The sequence below is a fragment of the Oreochromis aureus genome, linkage group 6, assembly GCF_013358895.1.
Source record: "Oreochromis aureus strain Israel breed Guangdong linkage group 6, ZZ_aureus, whole genome shotgun sequence".
NCBI lineage: Eukaryota > Metazoa > Chordata > Actinopteri > Cichliformes > Cichlidae > Oreochromis > Oreochromis aureus.
In genome coordinates, this window is record NC_052947.1 from 19,926,350 (window position 1) to 19,953,799 (window position 27,450).

The 27,450-nt window shown below is 36.8% G+C and overlaps 2 protein-coding genes across 2 annotated transcripts; both read left to right on the forward strand.

The window, feature by feature from the left end:
* The first annotated feature begins 416 nt into the window (after positions 1-416).
* Positions 417-19,495, forward strand: gucy1b1 (guanylate cyclase 1 soluble subunit beta 1). The gene is made up of 13 exons (XM_031752143.2): positions 417-545; positions 878-951; positions 3,434-3,534; positions 3,656-3,774; positions 7,082-7,279; positions 8,357-8,587; positions 8,752-8,868; positions 11,036-11,169; positions 12,886-13,083; positions 14,292-14,529; positions 15,188-15,328; positions 17,719-17,873; positions 18,100-19,495. The coding sequence occupies exons 1-13, from the start codon at positions 543-545 to the stop codon at positions 18,224-18,226; spliced, it is 1,836 nt and encodes a 611-aa protein (XP_031608003.1). The 5' UTR covers positions 417-542; the 3' UTR covers positions 18,227-19,495.
* A 5,702-nt stretch (positions 19,496-25,197) lies between these two features.
* Positions 25,198-26,364, forward strand: fabp2 (fatty acid binding protein 2, intestinal). Its single transcript, XM_031752328.2, has 4 exons — positions 25,198-25,357; positions 25,553-25,725; positions 25,951-26,058; positions 26,185-26,364. Exons 1-4 carry the CDS (start codon positions 25,291-25,293, stop codon positions 26,233-26,235), a joined length of 399 nt encoding a protein of 132 aa, XP_031608188.1. The 5' UTR covers positions 25,198-25,290; the 3' UTR covers positions 26,236-26,364.
* Positions 26,365-27,450: the final 1,086 nt, after the last annotated feature.

Genomic DNA, 27,450 nt, shown 5'->3' on the forward strand with positions numbered 1-27,450 from the left:
ATCTTAATATTAATAATGTTAATATTTCTTTACTTATAGCCTTTGTTTAGTAGAAACATTAATGCATGACCTTTATTTTGAAAAAGAAAAGTAGGTCTGTTTTAAAGATATTTATATATAGTTGTGGTTCCAGGTGTATCACCTGGGTACTTCTACTCCTAATATCAATAATAAAGCCTGTTATCCCGTATAGTTTTTCAAAATGACGAGTTTAGGTAAGTGTAAATGACAAACTGTCAACATGTTTATCAGAATATATTACCAGGGCATTACGGTTGAACGCTCTTAGCAGAAACTATGTACGGAGAGTGCAGGTTGACCAGCATCACTTGGGCAAGAGCAGCTTCATTGCCATTGGACAAAGTCTGCTTACGTAACGCCATTGCCGATCTGTTATTGGAGAGTCTAGCTGTCAGTAAGAAGCTGACTGAAAAACGGGAGCTGGACCCAGAGACAGTCAGCATCTGTACCAAACGATGAAGATTTTGCTGGATTCTAATAATTTTGCTCAAAAATAAAGAAAACGAGAAACAGCGGACATCATGGTAAGTGTTTAGCATTAATATTTCCGATTGTGTTTGAATACTAATTAAATAAGCAGCATTTTCCCCCCGAAACGGTGTATTTGCGGTTGTCGTTTCCTGTTGGATTACCGCTATGTAGCGTTTTTTACAATAATATCCATGATTATCCTCCGATTAAAATATATTAACAGGTGGACAGAACGTACATGAACACAAAAGTTCATAAAAGGTTTAAGAATATTGAATGTAATAAGCATATTTAAATTTATACATATATATATATTTTTTTTAAGAAAATTGGGTTCGTTCCATGAAATATAACTCACGTTGCTCGTGTTTTTGAAAATTTACAGTATGGTTTTGTGAATCACGCCCTGGAGCTCCTCGTTTTGAGGAATTACGGTCCGGAAGTGTGGGAAGACATCAAGTGAGTTTCAGGATGTGTTTACTATTCAGCCATGTTGGTATCAAAGGTTACACTGTAGCAACTCAGACCACAACAAGGACACAGGCCAGGCCTAATGTATACTGTACAGCCAGCAGCATACACTGCCACAGTGTTACCAGCAGGAACAGATTAACTTGATTAACCTCCACCCTCTGTAGGCTCATGTAGGTTCAACACCAAAAGTAGTTGACAAAATGTCATTATATTATTTTTTTTTAAAATTTGTTATTTTTTCCCCATTATGGTTGTAATTGTAACAAGTAAATACCTGCAATAAATATGCAGTACAGACCTGAAAAAACTTGTTTGATGAAGTAACCTACTGAGAAATGCAAAAACTTGTCATTCTGCATTCAAAATCTTGCTTATGTAAAAATATGCATAAATAATCACCAATATCAAGTAAATTCAAGTACTAATTATGTATAATATTTGTCTATATTTGAATATGTTATCTAATTGCTACCTATATGTGGTTATATTTAAAGTAAAAATGTAATCTTACTTTTTTCATAGAACTGGTTGAGCTCTGGAACTATAATCATAATTGTTGTTTACTGTTTAGATTATCCACTTCACTAGTGGAGTTTAACATGTTTTTTAAATAATTCCTCTTCTCTAAATCCATCTGCCATTTCTTGCTTTAAATAAGCATTTCTTATCAGGTTCTTCTATTCAGGCCCAGTAAGTTCACTTTAATTATAATTAAAATGTTATTAGTCACTGAATAAAAAGCCTTTTTTACCAGAATGTAACTAAGTGAATGTGTTAATTCTGTTAATTTTTTTTTTTTTTTGCAGAAAAAGCTGCAATATCTTTTTGTGATGTTTTTATATTTTTTCAAAGAAAAACTGCAAGTACACCCCCTTTGGACAAAACATGATGACTTAAGAGTTGGAGAATCACTAAAGATGCAACTGGAAACATTGCAAAAGATCAGCATTAACCAGACAGTACAACCGCGCAGTGTCACATCAAAAGACAGGAAACTTTATTGCTAAACAGTAACCGAATAAACAATAAGCAGAAGACATTCTGCAATAACAACAAGAATAACAACAAAATAAATAAAGATAAAAATAAAACCAGTATAAAAATAACTCTAAACTATAACTATAAAAGAGTGTTCTTTTGTCATGTCTAGAAAGTGAAGATGCAAAGTAGTGGATGGAGTTGGCAAACAACACTATGATAACATTGTGAACAAACTGATAAGTGGGACTCGACCAGCTCTAATATGACAATATGACAATCTGATTGGTGCTGCTGTGAACATAGTGGCTTTAGCTGACAAATGAAAGTGCTGTTTGCAGGTTTCTGCCAGTGAAACCTTGTTTAAGAAAGAGACGCAGTGTCTGATTTAGTGGGATTTGAAACTAAAGCATTCGAGCTGATACTGAGAGCAATATCAAGTAAGCTTATTATCTCATTTTAGACTGAGGTGGCGTTCGAGGCAGTTGCCTCTTAATATGTTTAATATGGACACTAAAGATTGACAAGGATACAGCACTAAAACTAACGAATCCTTTGTTTATTCATATACAGTAAAGTATAATTCAAATGTGCTCCAATTGCCAAAACCCCGTAAAATAAAATATTTTACACTATATGAGCTTTAGGTTTAATCAACTTTAGGTTTAGTCTTAATGAATCCTTTCCCCAGAATAATGGCCATTTTTTTCAGCTGTTGAAATATTTGGCTTAAAGTGAAGTTTATTTTTCATCTGTAGTCTTCTATGCCCTATGCATGACCCTGTGAGCAGCAGCTGCCTTTTGTAAATGTTTTCAGAGTGGTCATTTTCCAGCCACCACAAAAAAACATGCTGCAGCACAGCATGCTACAGCTCAGGGTTATATGTTACATCTCCAAATGTAACTCACTGTTACTCAGTGCTCAATTTATCAGGTTCCGTCATGTGCTTTTTTAAAGGTTTTCACGAACTGAGTTATTTATATCAGAATTCTTACTTTTTAAAAGCTCGGTATGTTTTTCCAGCTGTGACACATTATGATAAAATTGTGGTTGCTGGTCAGGTCTGTAAATCATTCTTGTTTACTCAGTTAAATATTTGCAATCAGAAACTCATTAAGCTTTCTGACAATTTTGTGAAAATTGGATTTTCTAAGATATAAATAGCAAAATGTACTCAGGAGCTTGGAGTGCATTGTATCAAAGGACCTGCAGTAGATCTAAACCTGATTAGCTATCTCTGCTTGTTCAGCAGTGCAATTCACACAAGGATTTCAAAGCAATATCAAAAGCTTTTTTTTTAATGTTTCCAGCTGAATATATATCAAGAAAGAAGACCAAACCGTTGGTGTCAAGTTGTTGGTGTAAACAGAAAAGCAATTGCAAAAAAGCCAAAGCTATTGGTTCCCTGAACAAGTTGCCTACGAGACTGTTTACTTCTGCTGTGACATTTGCTGTAGCTTGTGAGTAACAGCTTCCCTTTGTTTTCAGGAGGGAGGCTCAGCTTGATATTGAGGGCCAGTTCCTCGTTAGAATCATATATGAGGATGCCAAAACATATGATCTCGTTGCAGCTGCAAGCAAAGTTCTTAGTAAGTAACAGCACGACTTTAAATCCGTGGATATGAAAAAAATTTAATTTGATGTAGAATACAAATCATGCTTTAGCAGACATTTGCCCGATTTTAATAAGCTTTTTGTTTTGTTTTGCAGAAGTTGATGCGGGAGAAATCTTGCAGATGTTTGGCAAGATGTTTTTTGAATTTTGCCAGGAGTCAGGATATGACACCATCTTACGTGTGCTGGGCTCAAACGTTCGTGAATTCCTGCAGGTAGATTCTTCCTCTTTGCCTTTAGGAGCGAACTACAGATGAAAGGAGGTTTTATTCATCACACTGAGTTTTAACCTGTGAAAACATTTGTATGATATTTTCTGCTGAGTTTTGGAGGGTTCTTAGGCTGGAGATTTGAGGCTTTTTAACAGAAAGCCAGACTTAACACACTGTGGCTGTAGAGTTTGAAAGACACAAGAATTTACTGAGCACAAAATATGTTATGTTGTAATATATCATTTTTTTTAGCTTAAAGTTCAGCTGGATATGTTACGTTGCATAAATCAGCTTTGGGTGTCCCGTGAAAACACCGGCTTGTTGTAAATCGGTCGTTTCATACTGATAAATACCGTTTGTTCGGGGAGTAGGCGAGATTTGTAAGATTCCACTTTTGCAGTAAATTTAAAAAATAATGTTATACTGTAAAACAAAGAAGAATTTCACATTGTGCAGCTGCATTCTGCTGCTAGAAATCAGCAAACGTAAAGGCCTCAAGTTAAGTAAACACTTATAGCACAGTACTCTGCAAAAGTCTTGGGCCATCCCTCAGTTCTGTATATTGTAATAGTAAAATAGGAAACAGGTGTAGCAATTTATTGAAAGATGTGCAAACATAAATGGAAATACTGTATAAATACAACTTGAAAGTTAGTATTTGCTATGACCAGGTTTATTTTTTAACACAGCCTGAACTCTCTGAGGCAGCCAGTCTTAAAAAAGTAGTCTTCAGTAATAGTTATTTAGGCTTTTTGAAGGAAATTCAAAACTCTTCTTTGAAAGTTAGAAGCCTTTTGTTTCATGGCACAGCATCCATCACAGATCACTGTAGACAGTCACTGTGTAAGCCCTGTTGCCACTGATTTTCAGTTCTTTCTCTCTGTTTTCATTCCTTAACAATGACTTCTTAACAGCCACCCTTCCAGTGACACTTCAGCAAACAGTAGATTGACATCTCTCAGGTCCTGTGTCAGGTCTTTACTAAATTGTTTCCTATTCCTGAAAGACATGGCTTTCAGATAACATTCAACTGCTGTAGATAATTTTTAGGTCTGCCATTTCTTCTTTTGTCCTCGACTTGTCCACTTTTTTGAGATACCCCAAGTTTTCAGCTTAGCTTGAATCCCCTTGGTGGAGCAAAAATACTATTTTATAGCTGTTTTTTTTTTCTTTGGTTTTTTGTTTTTTATCCAAAAAAGTAACATTGAAACTAGGGCTGCAATGATTCATCAGCGTGATCAATCAAGTCGACTCTAAAAATTTGTCAACGCAGAATTTTATTTTCACGTCATATACTAATACCACCTAAATGTGTTTTTGTAACTGCAATACACTACAGGAAGCCATGGGGGCAGTATCGTCGGTATCGTCTGCCAAGACTGCACTCAGTACTGGCGAAGAATAACGTAGCGCGACCCGCTAAACAGGAGGATAAAAGAAAATGGAAGCAAAGATTAAAAAAAAAAAAAGTGAACGCATTTCACATAAAACAAACAAAGTTAAATGCAGACTGTGCAAAACAGAGCTTTCCTTCCACTACAGCACTACTGCAGTGCACGTCAAAAATGATTGTGGGAATTTAAGCTGTTATAAATGACTTGTTGACCAAAAACTGTCACAAATAGGTCAATCATATCTCTCATGAAGAATATCAAGTAATTTAGAGCCAGAATTAACATTTCTAATACAAAGTAGATGCTGCAATCAGTTGTTGGCAAAGTGACTTTTATATATCCATTATTTATCCTGGTAAAAAGTGTCATTGACATTAAAAACGTGGTTTTCAAGCGAGATCTAGCCAAGAGGGCAGCTGAAATTGTTAGATATATAACATCACAGTTCTATAAACTTACTTGAAGAGACCTGTTCACTACAGTCTATTTACTAATATATGTAAAGATATTAGACGCAAAAAACACCCAAAGTTAAGTTAGTGCATCTTGTTGTTTCCATGTTTATGTGAATGTTTGTACAGTGATGCTTATGTTAGCTTACCTATTGGAAACTTCTCAGGATGATGGTTGCTTTTGTTTAAATACTAGTAGCACTTTAATTTGTATTATTTCATATTTTTATTTATTTTATTTTTATTCTGACAGTCCTATTGAGTAATGTTAAAAATACATTTGATTATTTTCAAATTTATATGTTTCCTGGGTCATTATTTTAATTTGCTGTGGGACGAGACCACAGGGTGACATTCACAGGTGTGCAGACTAGAGCAGGTGAGCTTAGAACAGGAGGTTTGCCCAGGAAGCAGAGATAAGACTTATCGACTAATTGAAGAAAAATTGGCAGATTAGTCAACTACCAAAATAATCTTTAGTTGCAGTCCTATTTGAAACACCTTCAGAAAGCCTGAGGAACTATCAGGCTGCCCGGGAGCAAAATATAAAGAAATGAGCGTTGGTTCGAGTGTTTTGCACAGCACTGTTCTTTAATAAAAGGAACAATTTCTCACTGTGCAGCCGCATTCTGTTGTCAGAAATCAGCAAACTTAAGCAATGCCAGTATTCCTTTAAAAGACTTCAAAACCTCTAGAAAGAGTAGATATTTCAGTGAAACACAGTGATGCTCTAATTATAGTTTAGGCTGTGTGAAGTCAGATACTAAAAAGAAAGCAAGGTCAAAGCGAAAACAGTCGCTGGGTTATTAGATTTCAGTTTATTACAGTAGGAAGGGTAACAGTGCTGTGTACAACAGGATGATAGAAGACATCATCCACGAGCTTTCCATCCCATGTTCAGTTATTACTAAAATGTATAATCAGCTGTGACAAAATATGCTGATAATAATACTTCTCAGTAAATTGGTGTGCTAGGATGATTATGATGTAGTGCCCTTTATTTTGCATTAAGTTTGTTAGGATTTTTTAATCATATTCATTCAGATTAAGTCGCACTCTGTGAAACAAGCCTATTTTCACCCTGCATAGAAACGAGCCTATCCCTTCATAGTTTGTAAGACATCTGTTTGTACAGCTGGTTCTTGCATGAGGCCCGCAGTCTGCATTTTCACAAAAAACAAGTAGAGGAAGAGCAGCACTTCAAAGGGCAGAAGCAAATCGTGATCTGGGGGAGTGCAGCTTCTTTGTGCAGGTGTATATGTGTTTTCTTTTTAGTAGTGATCACATGATGTGATAATAGTTAAAGACAACTTACTGCTGTCATATGTGGTCTAATGAGGTTTTATGGTGAACACCCAGCTGAGCTTTTAATTTTTTTATTCACCTTTTGAACTTCTTCTATTTGCACAACATAGAGGGTCGTGTTACAATCGACATATTTTTTTCTTTGATTTGAATTTTCAGAATCTGGATGCTCTCCACGATCACCTGGGCACCATTTATCCCGGGATGAGGGCTCCCTCGTTTCGCTGCACCGATGCAGAGAAAGGAAACAATCTGATTCTTCACTATTACTCGGAGAGAGAAGGCCTGCAAGACATAGTGATTGGCATCATTAAAACTGTCGCTCAGCAAATCCACGGAACAGAGATAGAGATGAAGGTCTCCTTTGTTGTTTTTGTTACCTTTTTGTGCACCGTGAAACCCTCGGCTCTTTGGCTCACTCTGTCACTGCTAATGAACGGATATGACTTCTTCTCGCTCCGCTTTAATTTATGGTACAATATTCAAAGGAGCTCTTGTGTCCCTGCATTGCATTGTGTCAGAATGTGTAAGTCTGTGTCACACAATATAAGTGGCGAGGCTGTAACGTGAAGATTAAACAACAGAAACTTCTCAAATACCCAAATAGGAACGCTGTGACAGCTGCAGTTGAGTAGTGAGTTTTTGGATAATGTCTGTGAGTCACAGGATATTTTTAGATCTAAGATATAGAGTCTCTAGCATAGAGACGGTGGGAATCTTTCAAGGAGTTTTATTCTTGCTCCTCATTTTTTTTTAAACTTTTCTCTCACTGTGGCTGAACCAAAAATGACTTCTGATGAGGGAATAGAAGTACAAGCCACATTTAAAATGTTAACCAGGCTAATCTCAGTAGCACTAAATTAAAATTTTCTAACAAACCGGCATTAAAAACTGTTACACTTATTTTTTTTAATTGTAGGCCACCCAAAGCTTCAGCCTTAACCTGTACCAAAATCTGCAGCACGTTATTCCCCTCAGACGTCTACTGTGTTTAGATTGAGCTTTTCCTCTTCATTCAGTCGGTGACATTTTCTACCAAACTTAATCATATTGTACAGACAGGATAATATCTTTCAGCAATTCTATAATGAAAGCACAGAAAATGGCAGACGCTCCAAATGTGACACACAATTTCTGGAAATATTAGCCAGTGTTGCTGTGGCAACAGGGTGCAGAGACACCAGGTTGACGTCAGCATGCCTTATGCCCATAAAGCCACAGGACTCTGTCATTATTACCCGCCTAATTCTATATAATAAATGCGAAATTAACATTGGTATTATTGGTATTAGGTTTATGAAATGAAAATTGCAACGTTAAGGTTCAGATTTCTCTTTAAGGCCGTCATAGTGATCTAATGACGGTGTGCAACAAAGTTAGTCTTGCATCAGTGTCGTCAATATGTTATCAATTGATTAACTTCACGTGCTGTAGATGATCCAACCCAAAAGTGAGGAGTGTGACCACATCAAATTTCTGATTGAGGAGAAGGAGTCTGAGGAAGAGGCGTTCTACGAAGATCTCGATGGCTTTGAAGAGAACGGCACGCAGGAGACTCGAATCAGCCCGTACACATTTTGCAAGGCCTTCCCATTCCACCTCATGTTTGACAAGGACCTGATGCTCACACAGTGTGGGAACGCCATTTACCGAGTCCTGCCACAGGTCTGCATTCACATTCAGTTTTCCCAAACTCAGAATTTCAAGAAATTAGCAAATAATTATGTTTTAAATATTTGTTTTTTTCTTTTATTATCAATAATAATGCTGTAGTTTAATATAAAGAATAAATTCAATGTTACTAACATATGGATATTTTTATCATATAGCTCCAGCCGGGTACCTGTATCCTTCCTTCAGTTTTTTCTTTGGTACGTCCTCACATTGACTTCAGCTTTCATGGCATCCTTTCCCACATCAACACTGTCTTCGTTCTTCGTAGCAAGGTATGTATGAGGCACAACGCCGTGTTTGTAAGAGTGCTTTTGGCTTTTATGTATTAGTTTAGCAGAGGAAATAGATCAATAAAATACATGAAAGTCTAATTAATTAAAATGCGGTTTGAAGGAATGTGTTAACACTGTGTTAATATTCATAAGGTCACTGATATTTTAAGAAGCTCAATAAAATTTGATGCTGTGGAGCTCAATGAAAAAAAAATAAAGGAGAAGAAAATTGTTGCCATGCAGGGAGCACTGAGCATATAAACAAATATATAGATATAAATAAAAATGTAAATAGAAATAACATGTAAATTCAAGAGTAAAGAGTGAGTATACCATGTCTATATTCTAAGGTTTTAGGTATCAGAACATAACTAAGATAATATGGTCCCTAGCCAGTTTTAGTTGTTGGGTAAATACAACCTCAGATAAATAACATCACCTGACCTTTTACATATATTATTTATTTACAAAAAACTAAACCAGAATGCAGAAATAGTGTGATAAAGTAAGTGTACCCGTGCTGCTTTCATAGTAATTAAGAGGGTTAAGTAGCAGTCAGGTACTGATGATCAATTTCACTTGATTAATTGTTTGTCAGCAAATGAGAGCAAAAGTAAAAGTTGTGGCTCTTTGCTGTTATGGAGCATTCAGGTGTGTGTTAACATAGTGCCCAGCAGGAAAGACATTAGAAATGATCTCAGAGAAGCAAATGCTGTTGCTCATAACTCTGGGAAGGGATTTCTGGTCATTTCCAAACACTCTAAAAACCATCATTTAGCAGTGAGAAAGATTATTCACAAGTGGAAAACATTCAAGACAGTTCCCAATCTTCCCAGGAGTGGACTTTCCAGCTTATTCACCCTGAGGTCAGACCATGGAATGCTCAGAGAAACTGCAGAAAAAACCAAGAGCTACAACTCAAACTCTACCGGCTTCAGTTTGCATGTTTAATGTTAAAGTTCATGACAGGTCAGTTAGAAAAAGACTGAAGAAGTATGAGTTGTCTGGAAGGGTTGCCAAGAGAAAGCCTCTTCTCTCTGAAGAGAAATGACTTTTAGCTTAAATATGCAAAGTTGCATCTGAACAAACCACAAGACCTCTGGAACAATGCCCATCTCCAAGTTAGGTGAAAACCAACAAAACACCTAATACACCAACTGCCAAACATGGTGGTGATGATTGGGGCTTGTTTTGTAGCCACAGGATCTTGGCACCTTTGAGGCACCATTGGGTCGACCATGAACTCCTCTGTAATCCAAAGTATTCTAGAATCAAATGTGAGTCAGCCTGCCCAACAGCTCAAGCTTGGCTCAAACTGACACAGTTTGAGCCAACCTCAAATAATGATCCACACAGCAGCAAATCTACATCAGAGTGGCTGAAAAAGAAAAGAATGAAGATGTTGCAATGACCCAGTAAAGGTCTAAGTCTAGACCCCAATCTGACTGAAATGCTATTATTGGACCTTAAGAGAGCTGTCCATAAATGAATCTAAATCTACCACATCAGTGAGTGTACTCATTTGTCACTCACTGTTTTATATCAGTTTTTGTTAAATCAGTGATGACAAAATTTATAGAGGCTATACAGTTACTGTACAGTTTTACAATGCTTATGTTTATGCATAGAGCAAAGAGGGTCATGCAGCACAGTTAGAAATATATCTTTGTTGATTTTCAGAATAGACAAAAAGTTGTGGGAGAAACGGAGAAAAGACTGAGCAGAAAGGTGAAGCTAATTTTATGAGCACAGAGGTCAGTGTGAAGTCAAATGAAAAGTCACAAGGTAAAGATAGCAAGAATAGAAAATAGTTTCAAATTTAAAATTTGTGTGGTCTGGTTTCTCATGGGATGGTAGCTGCAGGGCCCGGCCGCTATACTCAGCTAGATTAGATTAATTGTGACAAGACTGATCCTCGACGCTCTGCCACTCTTGGGGCATAAGCTACATGGCTACGTAAGCCCTGACAACAAAAGAAGAGTTTACATTTTTTTTCTTTACACAATAAAATCAAAATTAATTTCATGTAATGAGTGCTGAAAAATGTAACATTTAAAATGAAAAGCCAGATTTTAAAATAAAGTGCAAGCTAAACTGACACCCAGTTTGGAAGCAGATTTAGAGACGAACGCATGAAATATTCATAAGAGGGATGTAATCCTGACAGGAGGGCCTGCTGAATGTGGAGACTGTAGAGAATGAGGACGAGCTGACGGGGGTGGAGATCAGCTGTCTGAGACTGAAAGGACAGATGATTTATTTGCCAGAGGCTGAGAACATCCTTTTTCTTTGCTCACCCAGGTAAGCCATCAGTTGCAGAAGCCTTGACTGAGTATGCACACCAGGAAAATTTTACTTTTGCCCACAGAATGAGAATGCTCAGATTTCAGGTGAAGACATCTTGAAATCTAAAGGTCCAAGGTTTTGACTTATAGCAGAGTATAATCTATCTCTGTAAATGCAGAAATACGACAAACCAATATTTGAAATGAAGCAGATTTTTTTTAAAGGAAGTGTTTTGTTCACTATTAACTGCTCGTATGCATGAAGGTTACTTACAATGTGCTTTTCTTTCTGTGTTTTTTGTTTCCAACCAAAATATACGAAACTAATTTCCATTTTTAAACCTGTAATACTACATGATAGTGTTGGAAAAAACTATACAGTTCTGCAAATTACAGTGAGCTGAGACAAACCTTAACAGTCAGGATATATAGTCTAACCATAATCTAACACAGCTAATATAACACAGGTGAAGTGGATGCTACTTTGAATCAGAGCTGCTGTCAGAAGGAGTCTATTACAGAGTTAATGGTGGTACTCTGTCTAAGTCCTCCTCCAGATATTCACTGATGATATACTGTTGGACATCTGTATTAATGTTTTTCGTTGTGCATTTAGCATTTCTTATCTGCAGCTGGCAATGCTTATGCTGATGCTAGATGCACTGAGACAAATTAGGTCCCTTCAAACAGCCAGAGTGTTTAAACGCCAAAGTTAACTGGAGAATCTGAGAATAATGGACATAGTGGTCATATGCAAACATTAAAGATTGCAAAAATCACACTTCAGGCAAAAAAAGAAGTTCACCAGAGTCATCAAAAACATCAGTTAGCAAAAACCAAGGGGACAATTATGTGTTTTCACTGTGCTGTATGGGCTCATGAAGTTTAGCAATGCTCTATATGGTGGTTTGACACCCCTGGTCTAGATGACTACAAGGCTTATCTTTTAACAGTGTATATTGTAGCATAGTAAGTATTATGAGTAAAATGTCTGTGTAGTTAATTAGAGCAAGAAAATGATTGATGAAAAGTAGAAGAGATATCAACAGAAGATCTCTTTTGGATTTACTTGTAATTTAGATCTGTTATAATTTCACTAATGAAAATGAGGTTATTTTTTCCATGTAGTTACACACTCTGTTAATCAAGCAATTACCCAGAATACTCAGAAGTGTTTTCCTCTTGGCCTTTTGGAAATGACAATGGGCAGGTAGATCGCCAGAGTGTGACCTCCGTTATCCTCTGTAGCTCTTACGTAACCAGTCAGAAATGTTTGGTAAACTGTTCCATCCAGGAGATGGCAGGGTTAAAATGATCTTGTCCCCTTACATTGAAGGCAGTTTGCAGATTTTAGGTTGAGTGTTTTCACTAAAGGTTGTTGCCTTGGAGGACATTCATTGCTACTGAATGAAAACGAGATGCATCCTGACCAGAAAAGATCTGAACAGCACAGCGTCTGACCTCACCAGACAAAAAGCAGCTTTTATCTGGAAACATTACAGTACTCTCAGCCCTCACAAGAGGATGATGATTTCACTGCTCATGTCTCATTTTTTATGCCCTGTATAATTTATAACACCTCTTGATATGAACAAGAACAGCAAGTTTTTTTTCTACCAAAGACACAAATCAGACGTTTCTAGCACTTTCACTCTGCAAAAATCTCTCATAATTTATGACTCTCACTTTTTTTGCCCTCTCTTTGTTGACCTGTTCCTACTTTTCTGGTTAGTGTTATGAACTTGGACGATCTTACACGGAGGGGACTCTACCTAAGTGACATCCCGCTGCATGACGCCACGCGCGACCTGGTGCTGCTGGGCGAGCAGTTTCGTGAGGAGTACAAACTGACCCAAGAGCTGGAAATCTTGACGGATCGTCTCCAGCACACACTCCGAGCCCTGGAGGACGAAAAGAAAAAGACAGATAGGTTTGACTGTTTTTATATTTTCATTAAAGTAGTCTTTAATTTAGGCTAAACCAAGTACAGTGTGGGGTCAGATATTCATTAATTACAGTGGAGGTATTATACCCACCAATTCTCAATCAGTTTTTTCACATTATAATGTAGCTATTATATGCAGCTTTCCCCCATGCTGTCTCTCTCCCTCATTTTTTCAGTTTATTTCAACAAAGGAAAGTATTAAATGTTGTCATTTACATTTTCTAATTATGTCATCATCTGTAGGTTGTATGTAGTATCCAAATTCACTACTATAAATCTGTAATAGCACTGTCATGATTCATTTGCTAGGAAAAAAATGATAAAAAAAAGATTGTTTATTATCAGTCTTGAGTAGGGAGATAAAGAGAAGCCTTAACCAGTTTTCCCTTTTAAGGGCAAACCACTGACAATACAGAAAGACACAGGTCTCAGTACAATAAAGTTGCATTAAGGATGTATGACAGCAGGGCAAGCAGGGGCTGATATTTACCTAAGCTTCTCTTCAGTCCCTGTCAGAAAAAGGCCTGCCATTGTATTTTGTCACAGCAGTGGGTGACAGCTGGAGATGAGCACAAGGGTGGAGTGTGATCTTTATTAAGAGCGCTGTAGCAGTTTATCTTCTCTTAGGAAAAGACTTTCACTCTCCCACTGGATTCCCACGTTATTATTCTGACCATTCTCTGGACTCAGACTGCCTCGGGCTCCAGACATTGATTTGAATTCATGGCTTCTCTAAATTTTAAGAGAACTGCTGCTGCACTGTTGTTGCCTTTTTAGATGCTACATCACTCTTTATTTTTGCTTCTTTTTAACTTAGAGGTACAAGGCTGTGCATAAAATATTAACTATTTTAGATTTAAATATATGTATTTACGCACACGGTGTATAGATATATATATATATATATATACTATTTTTTCATGAATACATTTTAGAGTTTGCCATCTGTATGCATCATTCATCCTAAGATTATGATGCATCAAGGAATGTATTTTGCTTTTAAGAGGCAGCCATGATCTAACCAGTTACCATAGAAACACCACCCTCCTTTCTGAAAGCAGCTTCCATAGCAAAATGACCAAAAGGTGGTGTCTGTGCAAACAAAATGCTGATCCAAAGGACGGACTTCAGCCCGGCGTCCCCAGCACCACCGTGCTCTCGCTCAGAATGTTCATTTCTCTTCTCCTACTCAGATTGCTCTATTCTGTCCTGCCGCCATCTGTTGCCAATGAGCTGCGACACAAACGCCCGGTGCCGGCAAAGCGCTATGACAACGTGACCATCCTCTTTAGTGGCATTGTCGGTTTCAACGCTTTCTGCAGCAAGCACGCCTCAGCCGAAGGAGCCATCAAGATCGTCAACCTGCTCAACGATGTTTACACACGCTTTGACATTTTGACAGACTCTCGGAAGAACCCTTATGTATACAAGGTCAGAAGCAGGAACTTTACCATCACGTAATATTGCATACTGGTGTAAATTTGTGGTCAATAAAAAGGCCAGAAAGGAGGAAGTTTTGCTTCTACTCTGGAGGTCTGGTTCTGCAGCTTTAATGCACTAAGCTGCTGAATAATATTATGCAATTATGCACATGCAACTCAGTTACAGGGTATTTATATCAGTTAACTTAGGGTAGTACCAACTTCTAAACAGGGTGTAGTTTTACAATGGCACTGCACCATTTTATAGGCCTCGTGCAACAGATTTACTCTCCAGGCTTTCAGACAAGAATGCACTTTAAGAAGTCAAACAGTCCTCTTCCACGAGATTGGCTTCAGGCACTGGGTCACCAAAAAAAGTAATATTTACTCTACAAGCTGAATGGCTAGGTGGTCCAGGGGTTTTAACAGGGCTTAAAGAGTCCCTGAATGTCTTAAAGCTGATGTAAGTGTTTGAGTGTTTATCTCAGGGTGTTTCAGTTTATTTCTGGCTGCACAGCACATTGGAACACCCCCCACCCCCCGTTGCACAGTGGGAACAAGTCATTCTACATAAAGCAAAAGTAAATAGAAGCAGAAAAGAAAAAAGAAGTCAAGACATCACTCATGTGGAGAATAAGAAAATGTTTTGGTTTATTTTCTTTATACAGGTGGAAACAGTCGGTGATAAGTACATGACGGTTAGTGGCCTGCCCGAGCCGTGCACACACCACGCAAAGTCGATCTGCCACCTTGCTCTCGACATGATGGAGATTGCTGGACAAGTGAAAGTGGATGATGAACCAGTGCAGGTGTGAGATGAATCTCAGGTTTCAGAATAAAACATTTCTGCATATTATACTTCATTATCTGTGTGGAATTGTATTGCCACTAAATGTGAGCTGAGCAACTTTTTATACTGTACTTTTGCTTGACCCTAAATAATACATGTTGCTGCTGAGAAAATTAGCAGGATATATTTATTTTTCTATAGTTTTAGCTGCTTCCCACACTGATAGATTATAGGCGTGCCTGTAGAGATCTCCTCAAACACTCTTGCCCACCATGTTACAAAAATTGTGAGGTGTGTAACTGGCCTAAACCACACCAGAGCGCAGCAAAGCTGTCACTTTTGTTGTGCCTTAAGGCAGTAATGGCGAGTGTAATCTTTAGGTCTCGCTCACTGATCACAATTATCAACGATGAATCATCACAAGTGAATCAAAGTGTGTTTATGATTTGATTTTAAAACAATTGTTTTTAATAAGAATAATTTCTCCCGAATTTGGGAAGTTAATGCATGTGATAGGAAAGATTCCCTGTATTAGTCCTGGTTTGATTGAGTAGCAAAGGAAAATGTGAAGGTGTAGGAAACATTACCTCCACCCGCTGAAGTTCAGTGTGGCTGTAGTATATTTCTGTCTAGTCTAAAGCCGGTTCAGATGTCGTTCAAATTTATTTGTGGTGGCAGAGAATCAACACACTCAGTCACTCACTGTGGACAGTTTACTGTGGACCTGTCAGCTCCAAGACTTTTATAGTTAACAAAAGCAAAATTAAAAACTAACACTAGATGTGGAAAAAAAAACTCAAATTAAAAATAGACTTTTGAAAAACAACTGAAATGAACTTTGAAAACTAAACTACAAAGTGGATATAGAGGAAACGTGCTTAGTTTGAGAGTTTGAGAGTTTGGAAAAAATCTTATTATAACTTTGATGGATGTGTTTATTGAGACTTTGGATGACTATGAGACTGTAAGTCAAGTGCTTTCAAAAAATTATGTGTTTTTATTATAACACCTGTACTGATTTTCTTAGATCTTGCCTCTGAGACGTCTTCCATACATGAATTAATTAAGTAAAAAGACTAAAATATACTATTATAAACTGAAAAAAAAAATGAAACTGGAAAAAAACACTCTGGAAACTAACTAAAACTAAACTTAATTTAAAAAAAAAGTACAAATGAAATGAAATAGAGAAATTAATTAGAAAATGCAAAACTATAACTCCATTCCATTTTTACATACAGGCTGTAACAGTTAAGAACGTAACAGTGCACAGAGGATTTAAAAAAAAATAAAATTAAATAGACCAAAAAACGAACTAACTGGAAAATGATGTCATTGCATGTATTTCATCTTGTCTCTCTAACATGTCTGTTATATAGCTGTTGGATTATCTCTGTGTGGTGATGCGCGCTGAGTGTCTAACTGTTTTCCTTCACATTTAATTATTTTTCAGCTTCTAAGCGCTCCATCTGTTATTTTGGCACAGATGATTTTTTGGAGCACTGTCGGCTTTCTAATATTAGTTTGAAAATTCTCATATTAGAGTGCCATATTAATGTGTCAGGCATTTACTCTATTAAACTTAATATATAAACACATTTTTATTTTAGAATAATTATACCTGCGCATCTGGGAATGTATTTTCGTGCTGAAGTAATGAGCAATGAGAAGTTGTTTAAGTGAGTGCTGGAGATTGTTATTGTATCAATGACTGTTGAGACTTAACTTTGGAAAATCGTGTCTGGTTAACAAAAGACTGTTTATTTTCAGACATGGCACTGGCTAAAGAGGGGCCTGGCTTAGTAGCAGAAACAGACTCAAATCATTTCACGATCCTGTGGCTTAAAATAGATTCTCATTTGTCCCAAACACTCCTGGCATGTTCATGCTCTGATGGCAGCATGTGCTGAAGTGCCTATAAGATTAAGTGTATATATTAGTCTCTTGATTGCCGAGGATTTCTTTTGGAACTGTTTACTGCAAATTTGAAACTACAAGGAAATTTAAATTTTGTGCATGGAGACATCCCAGGCAAAGTCAACCTTATATTTACCAACCAAATGTCAGTCGATGGCTTTAAGAATCTGTGCCAACACACAACTTGCAATTTATTTCTATAAAGCATAAATTATTCATTCAAGTCCTCGAGTTATCATGTACACGGGATTTAAAGTAGGAAATTTTGTTACCATAGTTATTAAGTAAATAAATAAGGTGTGTTGTGTGCTGTTTTACAAATAAATGTACAGCAAATAACTAATGATCTGTGCTGCAGAGATGTATTTAAAGTTAAGTTTGCAAATTTAACAAGAAACAGGGATGTCTTTAGGTAACTGCAGCATTTATTTTGCTTTGGTTAAAGTGTAAACATGCACTTCGATCACATGTTTTCTTCTCTTTTCTTTCCAGATTACCATTGGGATCCACACAGGAGAGGTGGTGACTGGGGTCATTGGGCAGAGGATGCCCAGATATTGCCTTTTTGGAAATACAGTCAACCTCACAAGCCGTACAGAGACAACTGGTGAAAAAGGAAAAATAAACGTATCTGAATATACGTACCGGTGAGCAGCAGCGTCTCCTTATTTTTCAGGATCAGTTGTACTGCTTTTTTATTCTTTTGAAGTGATAAATTAGAGAGCTTTCCAACAATATAAAGTGGAACTTTTAAGAAAATACCAATTAATAGACGTAAAACATGAAGTATATACAAGGAAAAACAAACCTAGTTACTGTGGATGTGAGCACGGCAAGTGTGCAGCTTGTGTGATATGTAGCGTTGTATTGCAGGTGTTTGCAGTCTGCCGAGAATGCCGACCCTCAGTTTCATCTGGAGTATCGGGGCCCGGTCACCATGAAAGGAAAGAAGGAGCCAATGAAGGTGTGGTTTCTTTCCAGGAAGCCCACAGACGGTTAAGGATCATCGAAGGATTGCATTAATGCGGTCATGTCCCGTCACATTTTGACACAGGGACAGGTTGGATCAGGTGACACATATGCAGATATTTTTATTATGATGAAACACAGTAGTCTATCCGAACACCCGCCTCTCTCTACGTACCCATGGTCTGCCATTACCTCACTACATTTTATAGCTGTGCAGCGTTTCATCGAGAGGTCCGTGATACAGTATTTGGTGCAGTCAAGTTTGCTACGTTTGATACATACAAAGTGGTGTATTAGACTACACACTAAAGGTTTTAATAAACAAAACAGTTTCCATTTATTGATTTTTTTTATTTCAGTTTCCATTTTTGTCTGCCGTGTTTGTGTAGTGTGAAGCGTGCCAAAAAAAGACAATTTATAGCCAAATTAAGTAATTTCAGAATATACTTTATTTTATTATCATCATATTAAATTTTACAGGTATAGAATATATGAATTGTAAGAAAAATTTGACTAATTAGTTTAATGAAAATGACAGTAGAGCTTACATTATTGTCCTTGTTCACCAAATGTGAGAATTTATAGTTTTACACTGAATATATTACACTGGCTTCAAGATTATTATAACTCGATATTATTATATATATAAAATACTGATGTCAAATCTTTGTCATAAAAACTACTGTGCCAACTACATTCATATACAGTATTACATTACAAAGACTTACTTGTATTTTTAAGAGCCACAAATCATAAAGCATTTGAGCCATTAGTTCTTTTCATGTACCCATCACTTAACTATTAAAATACCCTTAGTATTAAAAGCACTTAACACTATTTTATATATTTATGTTACCTCTGTACACATTGCACAATCACTTCATGTCTGCTTAAATGATATTGAATGCTATTTTCAGTTCTACTGTATGTTACTGAGATAGAGCTACATATTTATTGTGTCATGTTATTTTGTATTTATTCCTTTTTTGAGAAAAGAACTGTTATTACTTTTAGAAATGAAAAAAAGAAAACATATGGTAAATTTAGCTATGTATGACACTACTTTGTGCCTCCATCACATGTTGGATTAATCTCACTTGAGTATATGTACTGTACGGTTTTTCAACATATTTTCCAAATTCACTATTAATAAACTAAACACAGTGTCCTCCGAGGTTTAATGTGTGACAACAAACAGGTGCCTCTTGTGTTATAAGAGTGCATTTCTGTGCTTGTAGGACATCTTGTTTTATCTGGTGTTTATTTTGGAGGTAACTAATAAATAATGTGGACTAGTGTGGATTACTTGATATAGATATTTTATTTTGTACTGCATAGATTTTTTATATATCAATCAGGAGATTTAGACCGAACCATGTAGCTGTTTAAGTATTTTATGGTCTTTATTTTTGACCAAAGGCTGAAGTATGGCACACAAAAAAATAGTCTTACAAGTATGGTTTTTTTTTTTTTTACAAGCGCTCCCTCTAGTGGTGTTTCAGAAAATTGCAGCCCTTTTCTGTGGTAATGGACACATACAGTACTGTGCAAAAGTCTTGAGCCACCCCTTTTATTTTAAAATATTTTGCTTTTTGAAGGTCTTTCAACTTTTTAATTCAGACACTGGCTGCTTTTCACTCATTTTCAGTCCAGTCCTTGTACCTGAACGTTTTCAGAGGAATGCTTTTTTTTTTTCGATTTGTCAACGCTGAGCTATGAATCATTCAAGCATAAAAAAGCACCTAACTCAAGCGACGAACCACTGTGGTGTTTACTCATAACAGACATCTTAGCAAAGAATTAATTTTAAATTGCATCTTTAGGGATTTTATTACAAGCAGCCTTTTGCAGCCAGTGTGGTAACACACTGCCATTGTAGTAAAAGCATACCTGGATAGAGAAACACACAATAGAACATTATTAGTCACAGATTAGCCTCTCCATAGTCTGGATCTCAACATTACTGAAGCAGTGTGGGATCACCTCGAGAAAGAACAAAATAAAGTGGACTTTCATTCACATTAGAAGTGTACAAACTCAGTTTTTGCCTTATATACAGCATTTCCATGTATGTTTTCACGTTTCAATAACTCACTGCAATCACTGTTTCCCATTTCCCAATAAAAACTATAAAGGACTGGCTCAAGACATTTACACATTACTCTACCTTCAAAATCAGGTAAATTGTTTTATGTGTCTCTTGTCCTGCTTATCCATTCAGAATAAACTTTCTATTGCAATACAATACAAAATTGGTCAAGCCAATTTTCTTTAAATAATAAATGTGAATTTTGCTTAAAATGAGATTCTTACCCTCATATGTAAGAGGCTGATGGGGTCTTGGGCTGGCAGGCAGAGAATGTGGACACCCAAGTTTCTGAATGTGATAACTCGAAAATGAAGCAATGTAGGTGTTTCAAATTGATACCACGTGTATCTACTAAAAATCTCAGATGTAAATGCAATAACTTGACATGATGTAGGATTTTGAAATTGATACCATAGGTATCAATAGGCATCCTGTCTATGGTGTACCCAACCTCTTGCCCTAGGGTAGCTGGGATAGACTCCAGCCCTCCCCCTGCAACCCTGATAAGGATAAGCAGAAGAGAATGGATGGACGAATGGATGAGCGGTACCACTGGCATAGGCAAGTATCTTTCAAATTACAGGTATCGTCCTTAAATCTAATTTAGAATGTGGACCTATCAACCAATCCCTTGATGAATACCAAATGGGTCCAACCTCAAAATATATAGTCTTGTTGAATGAAATGCTCCTAATTATCTTTAAAAGCCTCAACAAAATGACGGGAGCTTGCTGCCTACAGCTAACCCCAGTGTTTAGGTGCACCTTGTTGTCCTAGAAAATTTTAGAGACTGTGGAAAACTCTAAATAACTATTCAAAGACACATTTACCATGTTGCTTCTATGGTTGTTTTCAAGCAATGCAACAGAAGCTAATACTAGCAGCTAATGGTAAAGTAAGGGAGATTAGGGGGTAAACCTGTACACTGAAAAAAGGGATTGGCCAACTCTTGGATTTACGTAAACATCTTGCGTGTATTTAACATAAGTGCCTCATGCTTTAAAGTTAAGTGTAACTATATAGTGTAGAAACTACATGATATGCAGAGAGGCTAGATTAAATTGTTCATATCATGTTCGAGTGAAGTAAGTCAATAACTTTCAGTCTCGTACGCTTTGGATCATGGTTTCAGGAAGGCATCCATCTCAGTCAAATCGAGCAAATTGGGTGGTTGTTACATTAAAAAAGTCTAACTTGTAATTTAAACACAATAATATCATGTTTCTATGAACGTAATTAAATCATGAAGGATCTGTATGAAATTCAACAACTTAATTTGTCCTTGTTGAGATGACATGATACAATCTAGTAAGAGTGGTTAGTTGCTGAACTCATGAAATTCACAAGATCGCACGAGATGTCAAACTGCAGGAAAATCACTGGAGTTATAAGAGGCAGACAATTACACACACACCACGTGTATGCTATTGTTATTTATTGTGGTTTAACCTGTCAAGGACAAAAACGTACAAAAAAATTCTGCATCAAGCCCTGAAATCCTTTCCTGCTTTTGTTAAGTCTGGATTGGTGGCATGGTGGTTAGTGCTGTTGCTTCACAGTAAGAAGAACCTGGGTTCAAATCCACAGTCTGGCTAGTTTGCACTGGTTTCTCTCTGGGTATTCTGGTTTCTTCCCACAGTTAAAAGTCATGCAGTTGTTAGAGTTAGGTTAATTGGTGATTCTAAATTACCTGTCAATATAAGTGCAAATGGTTGTTTGTGATAGACTTATGAGTTGTCCAGGGTGTACCCTGCCTTGTAACCTATCACTTCAGGGTTATTTCCCAGCCCCCCTGCAACCAGGATAAAGGGAGGATGGTAGTTGTTGTACATCCATTCAATTTTATGGTAACCAGGATCTAGACTTTGTTGAACATTACATAATATGAAGAGAACATGTAGTATTTAAGTGACCAAGTAGTATTGGGGTAAAAGTTATTGAATAGTGTTGAAATAAAATGACAAAATTGTGAAGGATTAAAATATTCCAAGAGCATTCATCTAAACATGTTTCAATCACGTTTTATGAACACAGAATGCACAGGTTTATTGAATATGAAAAAGTTGTGTTGATTGAACTCAATTGTTTAAGTTTCTGCCAAAGCAAAACATTTGTGTGCAACCGATGTCCACTATTGAATCAAGTAAATCCAACATGGCCTTTTTTTCAGTGTAGCTAAAAAGTCTGTGTAGGTTCTCAGTCATCCAGGCCATTCCAGTCTAAGGAGATTGAAAATGTGGCAACTGGACTTGTTTAAGGTTTTTTTTTCAAGATGTTTTACCTCTCATCCAAAGAGCCAGTTGTGTTTAATTAGATACCAGATATTGGAAAAAGGTAAACTGGATTTTCATTTCACTTTCCTGAGGTAATATAGCATTTTAATGTTTCACCCAGTGACCACAGCTGTAGTAAATAGTTACAATGACTCCCTCATCAAATGGAGCACTAAGGAACTTAAACAGAGGCATCATCTGCATCAGTTCTACTATAGACTGTGATCAGCGTTAAGGGGTCTGGCCATGACAACAGTCTGGTCAGTGAGCCACTCTGGAGAATTAATAAGCTGTTAAGAGTCTTGCTCAAGTCTCTTTCACTGTTATTAAAGAGTGAGGGACAAGTGCTCTTATCTTCTGTACCCAAATTTATCTTGCTAGGTCAAGGACCAGCATGGAACCGCATTATCATGAGCTTGCTTGTAAACTTCTGGTAGCACAACAAATGTTAAACAGTTAGGTCCATAAAGTTTTGGAGTTAATGACCCAATGTTTGGAATTTTGCCTTCGTACACCAAAACAGTGGATTTTAAATCAAACAAGACCCTCAGCTTTAATCCCAAGGGTTTCGCATGAATTGTTTAGGAACACAGAACTAATTTTTAAAGGCTCAAAATTCATTGAACAAACAAACATCAAGATTTAAAGTTCAAGATTGTTTTTCATATTTCAATGAAAATCCTTTACAGTCAATGACTGCCTGAAGTCCCGACCATATGGTCATCACCAAATGCTATGCTTACCCTCTTGAGATGCTCTGCCAGGCATTTACTGCAGCCCCATTCAGTTACACCCTATTGTAAATCCTCGGTAGTTACATTAATGAAACCGTCTTATGATTGTAGACTTTGACAAATACATGCGAAGTTCCTAGAGGGTGTTCTTGGTTAGACCTCTTCCATGGTCTTCCAGGCCATTTGATCTTGTTGCAAGTGCATTTCTCCTAATTTTTTTTTTTATATCTTTCTGATATATTTATTTAGGTTTTAAGCCTACTGATGGCCTTCTTCACCTACATTTCTTTAAACCTCATATCAATTCTGCCAGTGCAACAATAACTAAAATAAGCTCAACACTTGGAATCAACTCCAGATCTTTTGCCTGCTTAGTTTGTCATGGGATAATGAGTAAACAGCCCATGTCTGACCATAAAAACTCCTTGGCAATCAATTGTCCAATTATATTACATATTGATTGCCTGATTTAAAAGTCACTGTGGTAAAGTACGCAGACAAAATTACAAAAAATGCATCACTGTCCAAAAACCTACGCACCTGACTGTACTTGGATGGATTTGAAAAAGACGGTAAGTTTGTTATCAGCATTTGTTTAGTATTTACTAAAATGGAGTTCACCGAATCACTAATTCAACCCTTTCAGTCTATGGTCTCATTTGTCACGTGCTTTTACGACTTATACTACAACCTGCACAAACCTCAAAGGATATAATTATGTTATAAAGAGTGTCCACCAGACTTGATCAACTATGGCTCCAGCTCACCTGTGAATTTCATCACAGCAGTCTTGGTAGAAAGGTCTTTTGTCTGATAAGATGCAGTATTATTGAGGTGGAAGTGAAGGTCAGGCAAAGGTCTTTTGTGACACATAGAATGACAAGAAACTTTGATGAGAGAGAAGACATGCTCTACATGTTTTATTCATCCCATTCATCCACTTGGTTAGGTATAGGTTAAAATAATTTTAATGCATATTTTAGCATTTGTTTTCTTTCTGTTAAACTTAAATATTTCAATTTTAATAGTGCAGTTAGTTGTGGGTTAGTTAATAGTTTCATGTTTTTGATGCCCTGAAATTAAATTAAATTAAATTAAATTAAATTAAATTTCCGTGGTAATTTAATTACATAAAATTACTAGATGGTGGTAGACAAGCAGAAAAAGACGATCGTAGTGATAGATGTAGCAATACCAAATGATATATATATCATTTATATCATTATATTATGTAGATCTATATATATATATATATATATATCATTATATAATATATATAACCTTATATAAGGTTTTATACATGGTTTAATGATGGTTTAATGGCTCAAAAAAAATATTTTTTTCTTTTGTTTTGTATAACATTAACTTTAGATGTCAAAGGTCTGGTTTATTAGCAATGGGCAATTAAGGACAAAGGTATCCCATATAATCAAGTATAATGATCACCTCTGTATTGGAAGAAAGAAATTACAACTAGTACACCGATGCAGTATCTTGGATGAATGATAAGATTAAACCTGCATTAGCTACATACAGATTTGTAAGAGTGCACATGTGCAATGGATCTGTAGTAATAGTAAAACAGATTTACAGTTTTAAAGTAAAAAAATTCAAATATATTCCTCTTGTATCAAATAGTGCAGGCTTAAATGGTGCAGTTCTGCACTGAATATGATTAGTGGTTAAGCTGTGACCAACACTTTTGGCAAACAGATTCAGGATGACGTGGCTATTAACCATTCAAAATTGTTGTATAGAGCGCTTTGAGTGCTCCAGTACAGTAGAGAAGCGCTCTATAAGCTTGAGTCCATTTACCATTTAACTATTCACTGTCACACAGTTAGGATATTACCTTGGAAAAAAAATTATGAGCTTTAAACGGCCACATCAGCAATCAGATAGATGACGAGATAGGAGGGTGTGTGGTTTAAAAGGAGCGGCAGAGTTTGAAAAGGGCACTCCTTGCTGCAGAGTCCTCCAGCTCACCCTCACCGCCACCATGACTTTCAACGGCACTTGGAAAGTTACTCGAAATGAGAACTATGACAAATTCATGGAAAAAATGGGTGAGTGCTGGAGCTGTCTTGTAAATCTTCATTTTTTTCTTAAATAAAGATGTATTAATGCCTAAGTATAATCTTTGCACCAAACTGATAGTCATGCATTTTTTTTGTGACTGCATTATAAGTGATTAGCCTTTAGACAGGAAAAACGTCCTGACATTGTTCAATCTATTGTGACCTTATTGTGTCTATCCACAGGAGTTAACATGGTGAAGAGGAAGCTGGCTGCTCACGACAACCTCAAGATTACCATCACGCAGGAGGGAGACAAGTTTAACGTCAAGGAGAGCAGCACTTTCCGAAGCATCGAAATTGACTTTACTCTCGGAGTTACCTTTGAGTACGCCCTTGCAGACGGAACAGAACTATCAGTAAGTTAAAGTGGCTCCTGGTTTCACTCACTTTAGACTTTCAACCTTTGAGTCCCTGTTAGCTAAATCAACAATCCATACATCAAGCCTCGACTTTGCCCTTTGTTCACTACCGCAACCATAAAACTGTCAAACAGCCAAGTCAGCTTTGGACTTCTGCACAATATCCCCTCCTTGCCTGTTCTCTATTTCATTAATTTCCTCATCATTGGTTTCAACTCTCAGGGTGCGTGGACCTTGGAGGGAGACACGTTGAAGGGAATTTTCAAGAGAAAGGACAACGGAAAAGAGCTGACGACAACCAGAATAGTTCAAGGAGATGAACTCATACAGGCAAGACAGAGTTCCTACAAATGCATAAAAAATAGAGATTATACATTCAGAAATATAAATACTTATCCCGACATAGAAACTGTGAAGTTAAATAACAGCTGTATTTGATTAATCTTTCTTCAACAGAGTTACAGCTACGAAGGTGTGGACGCAAAAAGGATTTTCAAGAGGAGTTAGACCAAATCCATCTAAAGAACCGAAGTGAAATATTTTCAGGGTTGCATACAGTTTTGTGTCAAGTCATCAACAACATGTAATTCATCATATTTTGATAGCTGCATTAATAAAGTCACAACTGCCTATTAATTTGTGTGCTTGTTTCCTCTGCTTTTCCTCTGTCCAAATGATATTCTGTGGAAGCTCGTGCAAAGTTAAACACACACACACACGGTCAAGTGGCTAATTTAGTAGTGATACAATAATTGAAACTTTATTCAACAATGAATAAAAATAAATATATATTATCTACAAAAATATAAAGTGTAGACAGGTTTCACATGTTTCTTTACACTGACTTGTACAGTCATGAAGCATTCGCTGAAATGTCAATAAATCAACTCAGCAGAGCAAATGCACAGGACCAAAACCAAACAGACGGCAGGATTCAGGGAGGTATCCCAAGCCTACTTATCAGGCCTCATTATCTTATAACTTCTTATAACTGATAAGATCAGTGACATGATGCGGAAAGCTTTTCTTTGTTTTGTGGTTTTACAGCATAATTAAGTTGCTCCATTGTACGGGTAGCCCGAAATAAAAGAAACAGATTGATGCAATGCCAACTGTGACATTAAGTGACACAGGAGAAAACCAGTCTCATCAAGCAGGCCTTGAGAGCAAATTCAAACTTTAACCGAAGACTACAAACTGTGGATGCAAGACATAATTGCATTTGCACAATTGCAGCAAATACTGTTAGTTTAACAGAGGGAATCGTTTTTGAACTGCTGAGTTTGCTGCCTGCAGCTGTGATTGTTGCATCGAAGTCTGAAGGAGCCGCTAAGAACCCCAATCCAACCTATAAATAACATTTTCACATACAGGAGTGTCAAATACGTCACCGGTAGCATTGCCTGCTCCAAAGTTTTATCGCAACATCGCCTATTTTCCTTCATTCATCATTTTTATTCTCTAAATGTGGTTCACTCACAAAGAACAAAACAACAACAACAAAAAAACTGAATTCACTCAAAGTGTCAAGGCACTGTTGATACAACTGAAGACACAATGTTCAGAATGTAAAATTAAACTTGTGAGGAAACAAGAGAAGAGTTATCTTTTTTTTAAGATGAAGGAAAAAATAAAAGAAATAATCATTATGAAGAAAAAACACTTTACAGGTGAATCAACGTTAAGGTAATCTGGTTATTATTCTTGGACTGAGCTTCAGTT

Coding starts and splice junctions, on each gene's coding strand:
- gucy1b1 (XM_031752143.2), top strand. Junction 11,170..12,885: donor CTTTTTCTTTGCTCACCCAG/GTAAGCCATCAG, acceptor TTTTCTGGTTAG/TGTTATGAACTTGGACGATC. Junction 13,084..14,291: donor GAAAAGAAAAAGACAGATAG/GTTTGACTGTTT, acceptor TCTCCTACTCAG/ATTGCTCTATTCTGTCCTGC.
- fabp2 (XM_031752328.2), top strand. CDS start 25,291: ATGACTTTCAACGGCACTTGGAAAGTTACTCGAAATGAGAACTATGAC. Junction 25,726..25,950: donor CAGACGGAACAGAACTATCA/GTAAGTTAAAGT, acceptor TTCAACTCTCAG/GGTGCGTGGACCTTGGAGGG. Junction 26,059..26,184: donor AAGGAGATGAACTCATACAG/GCAAGACAGAGT, acceptor TTTCTTCAACAG/AGTTACAGCTACGAAGGTGT.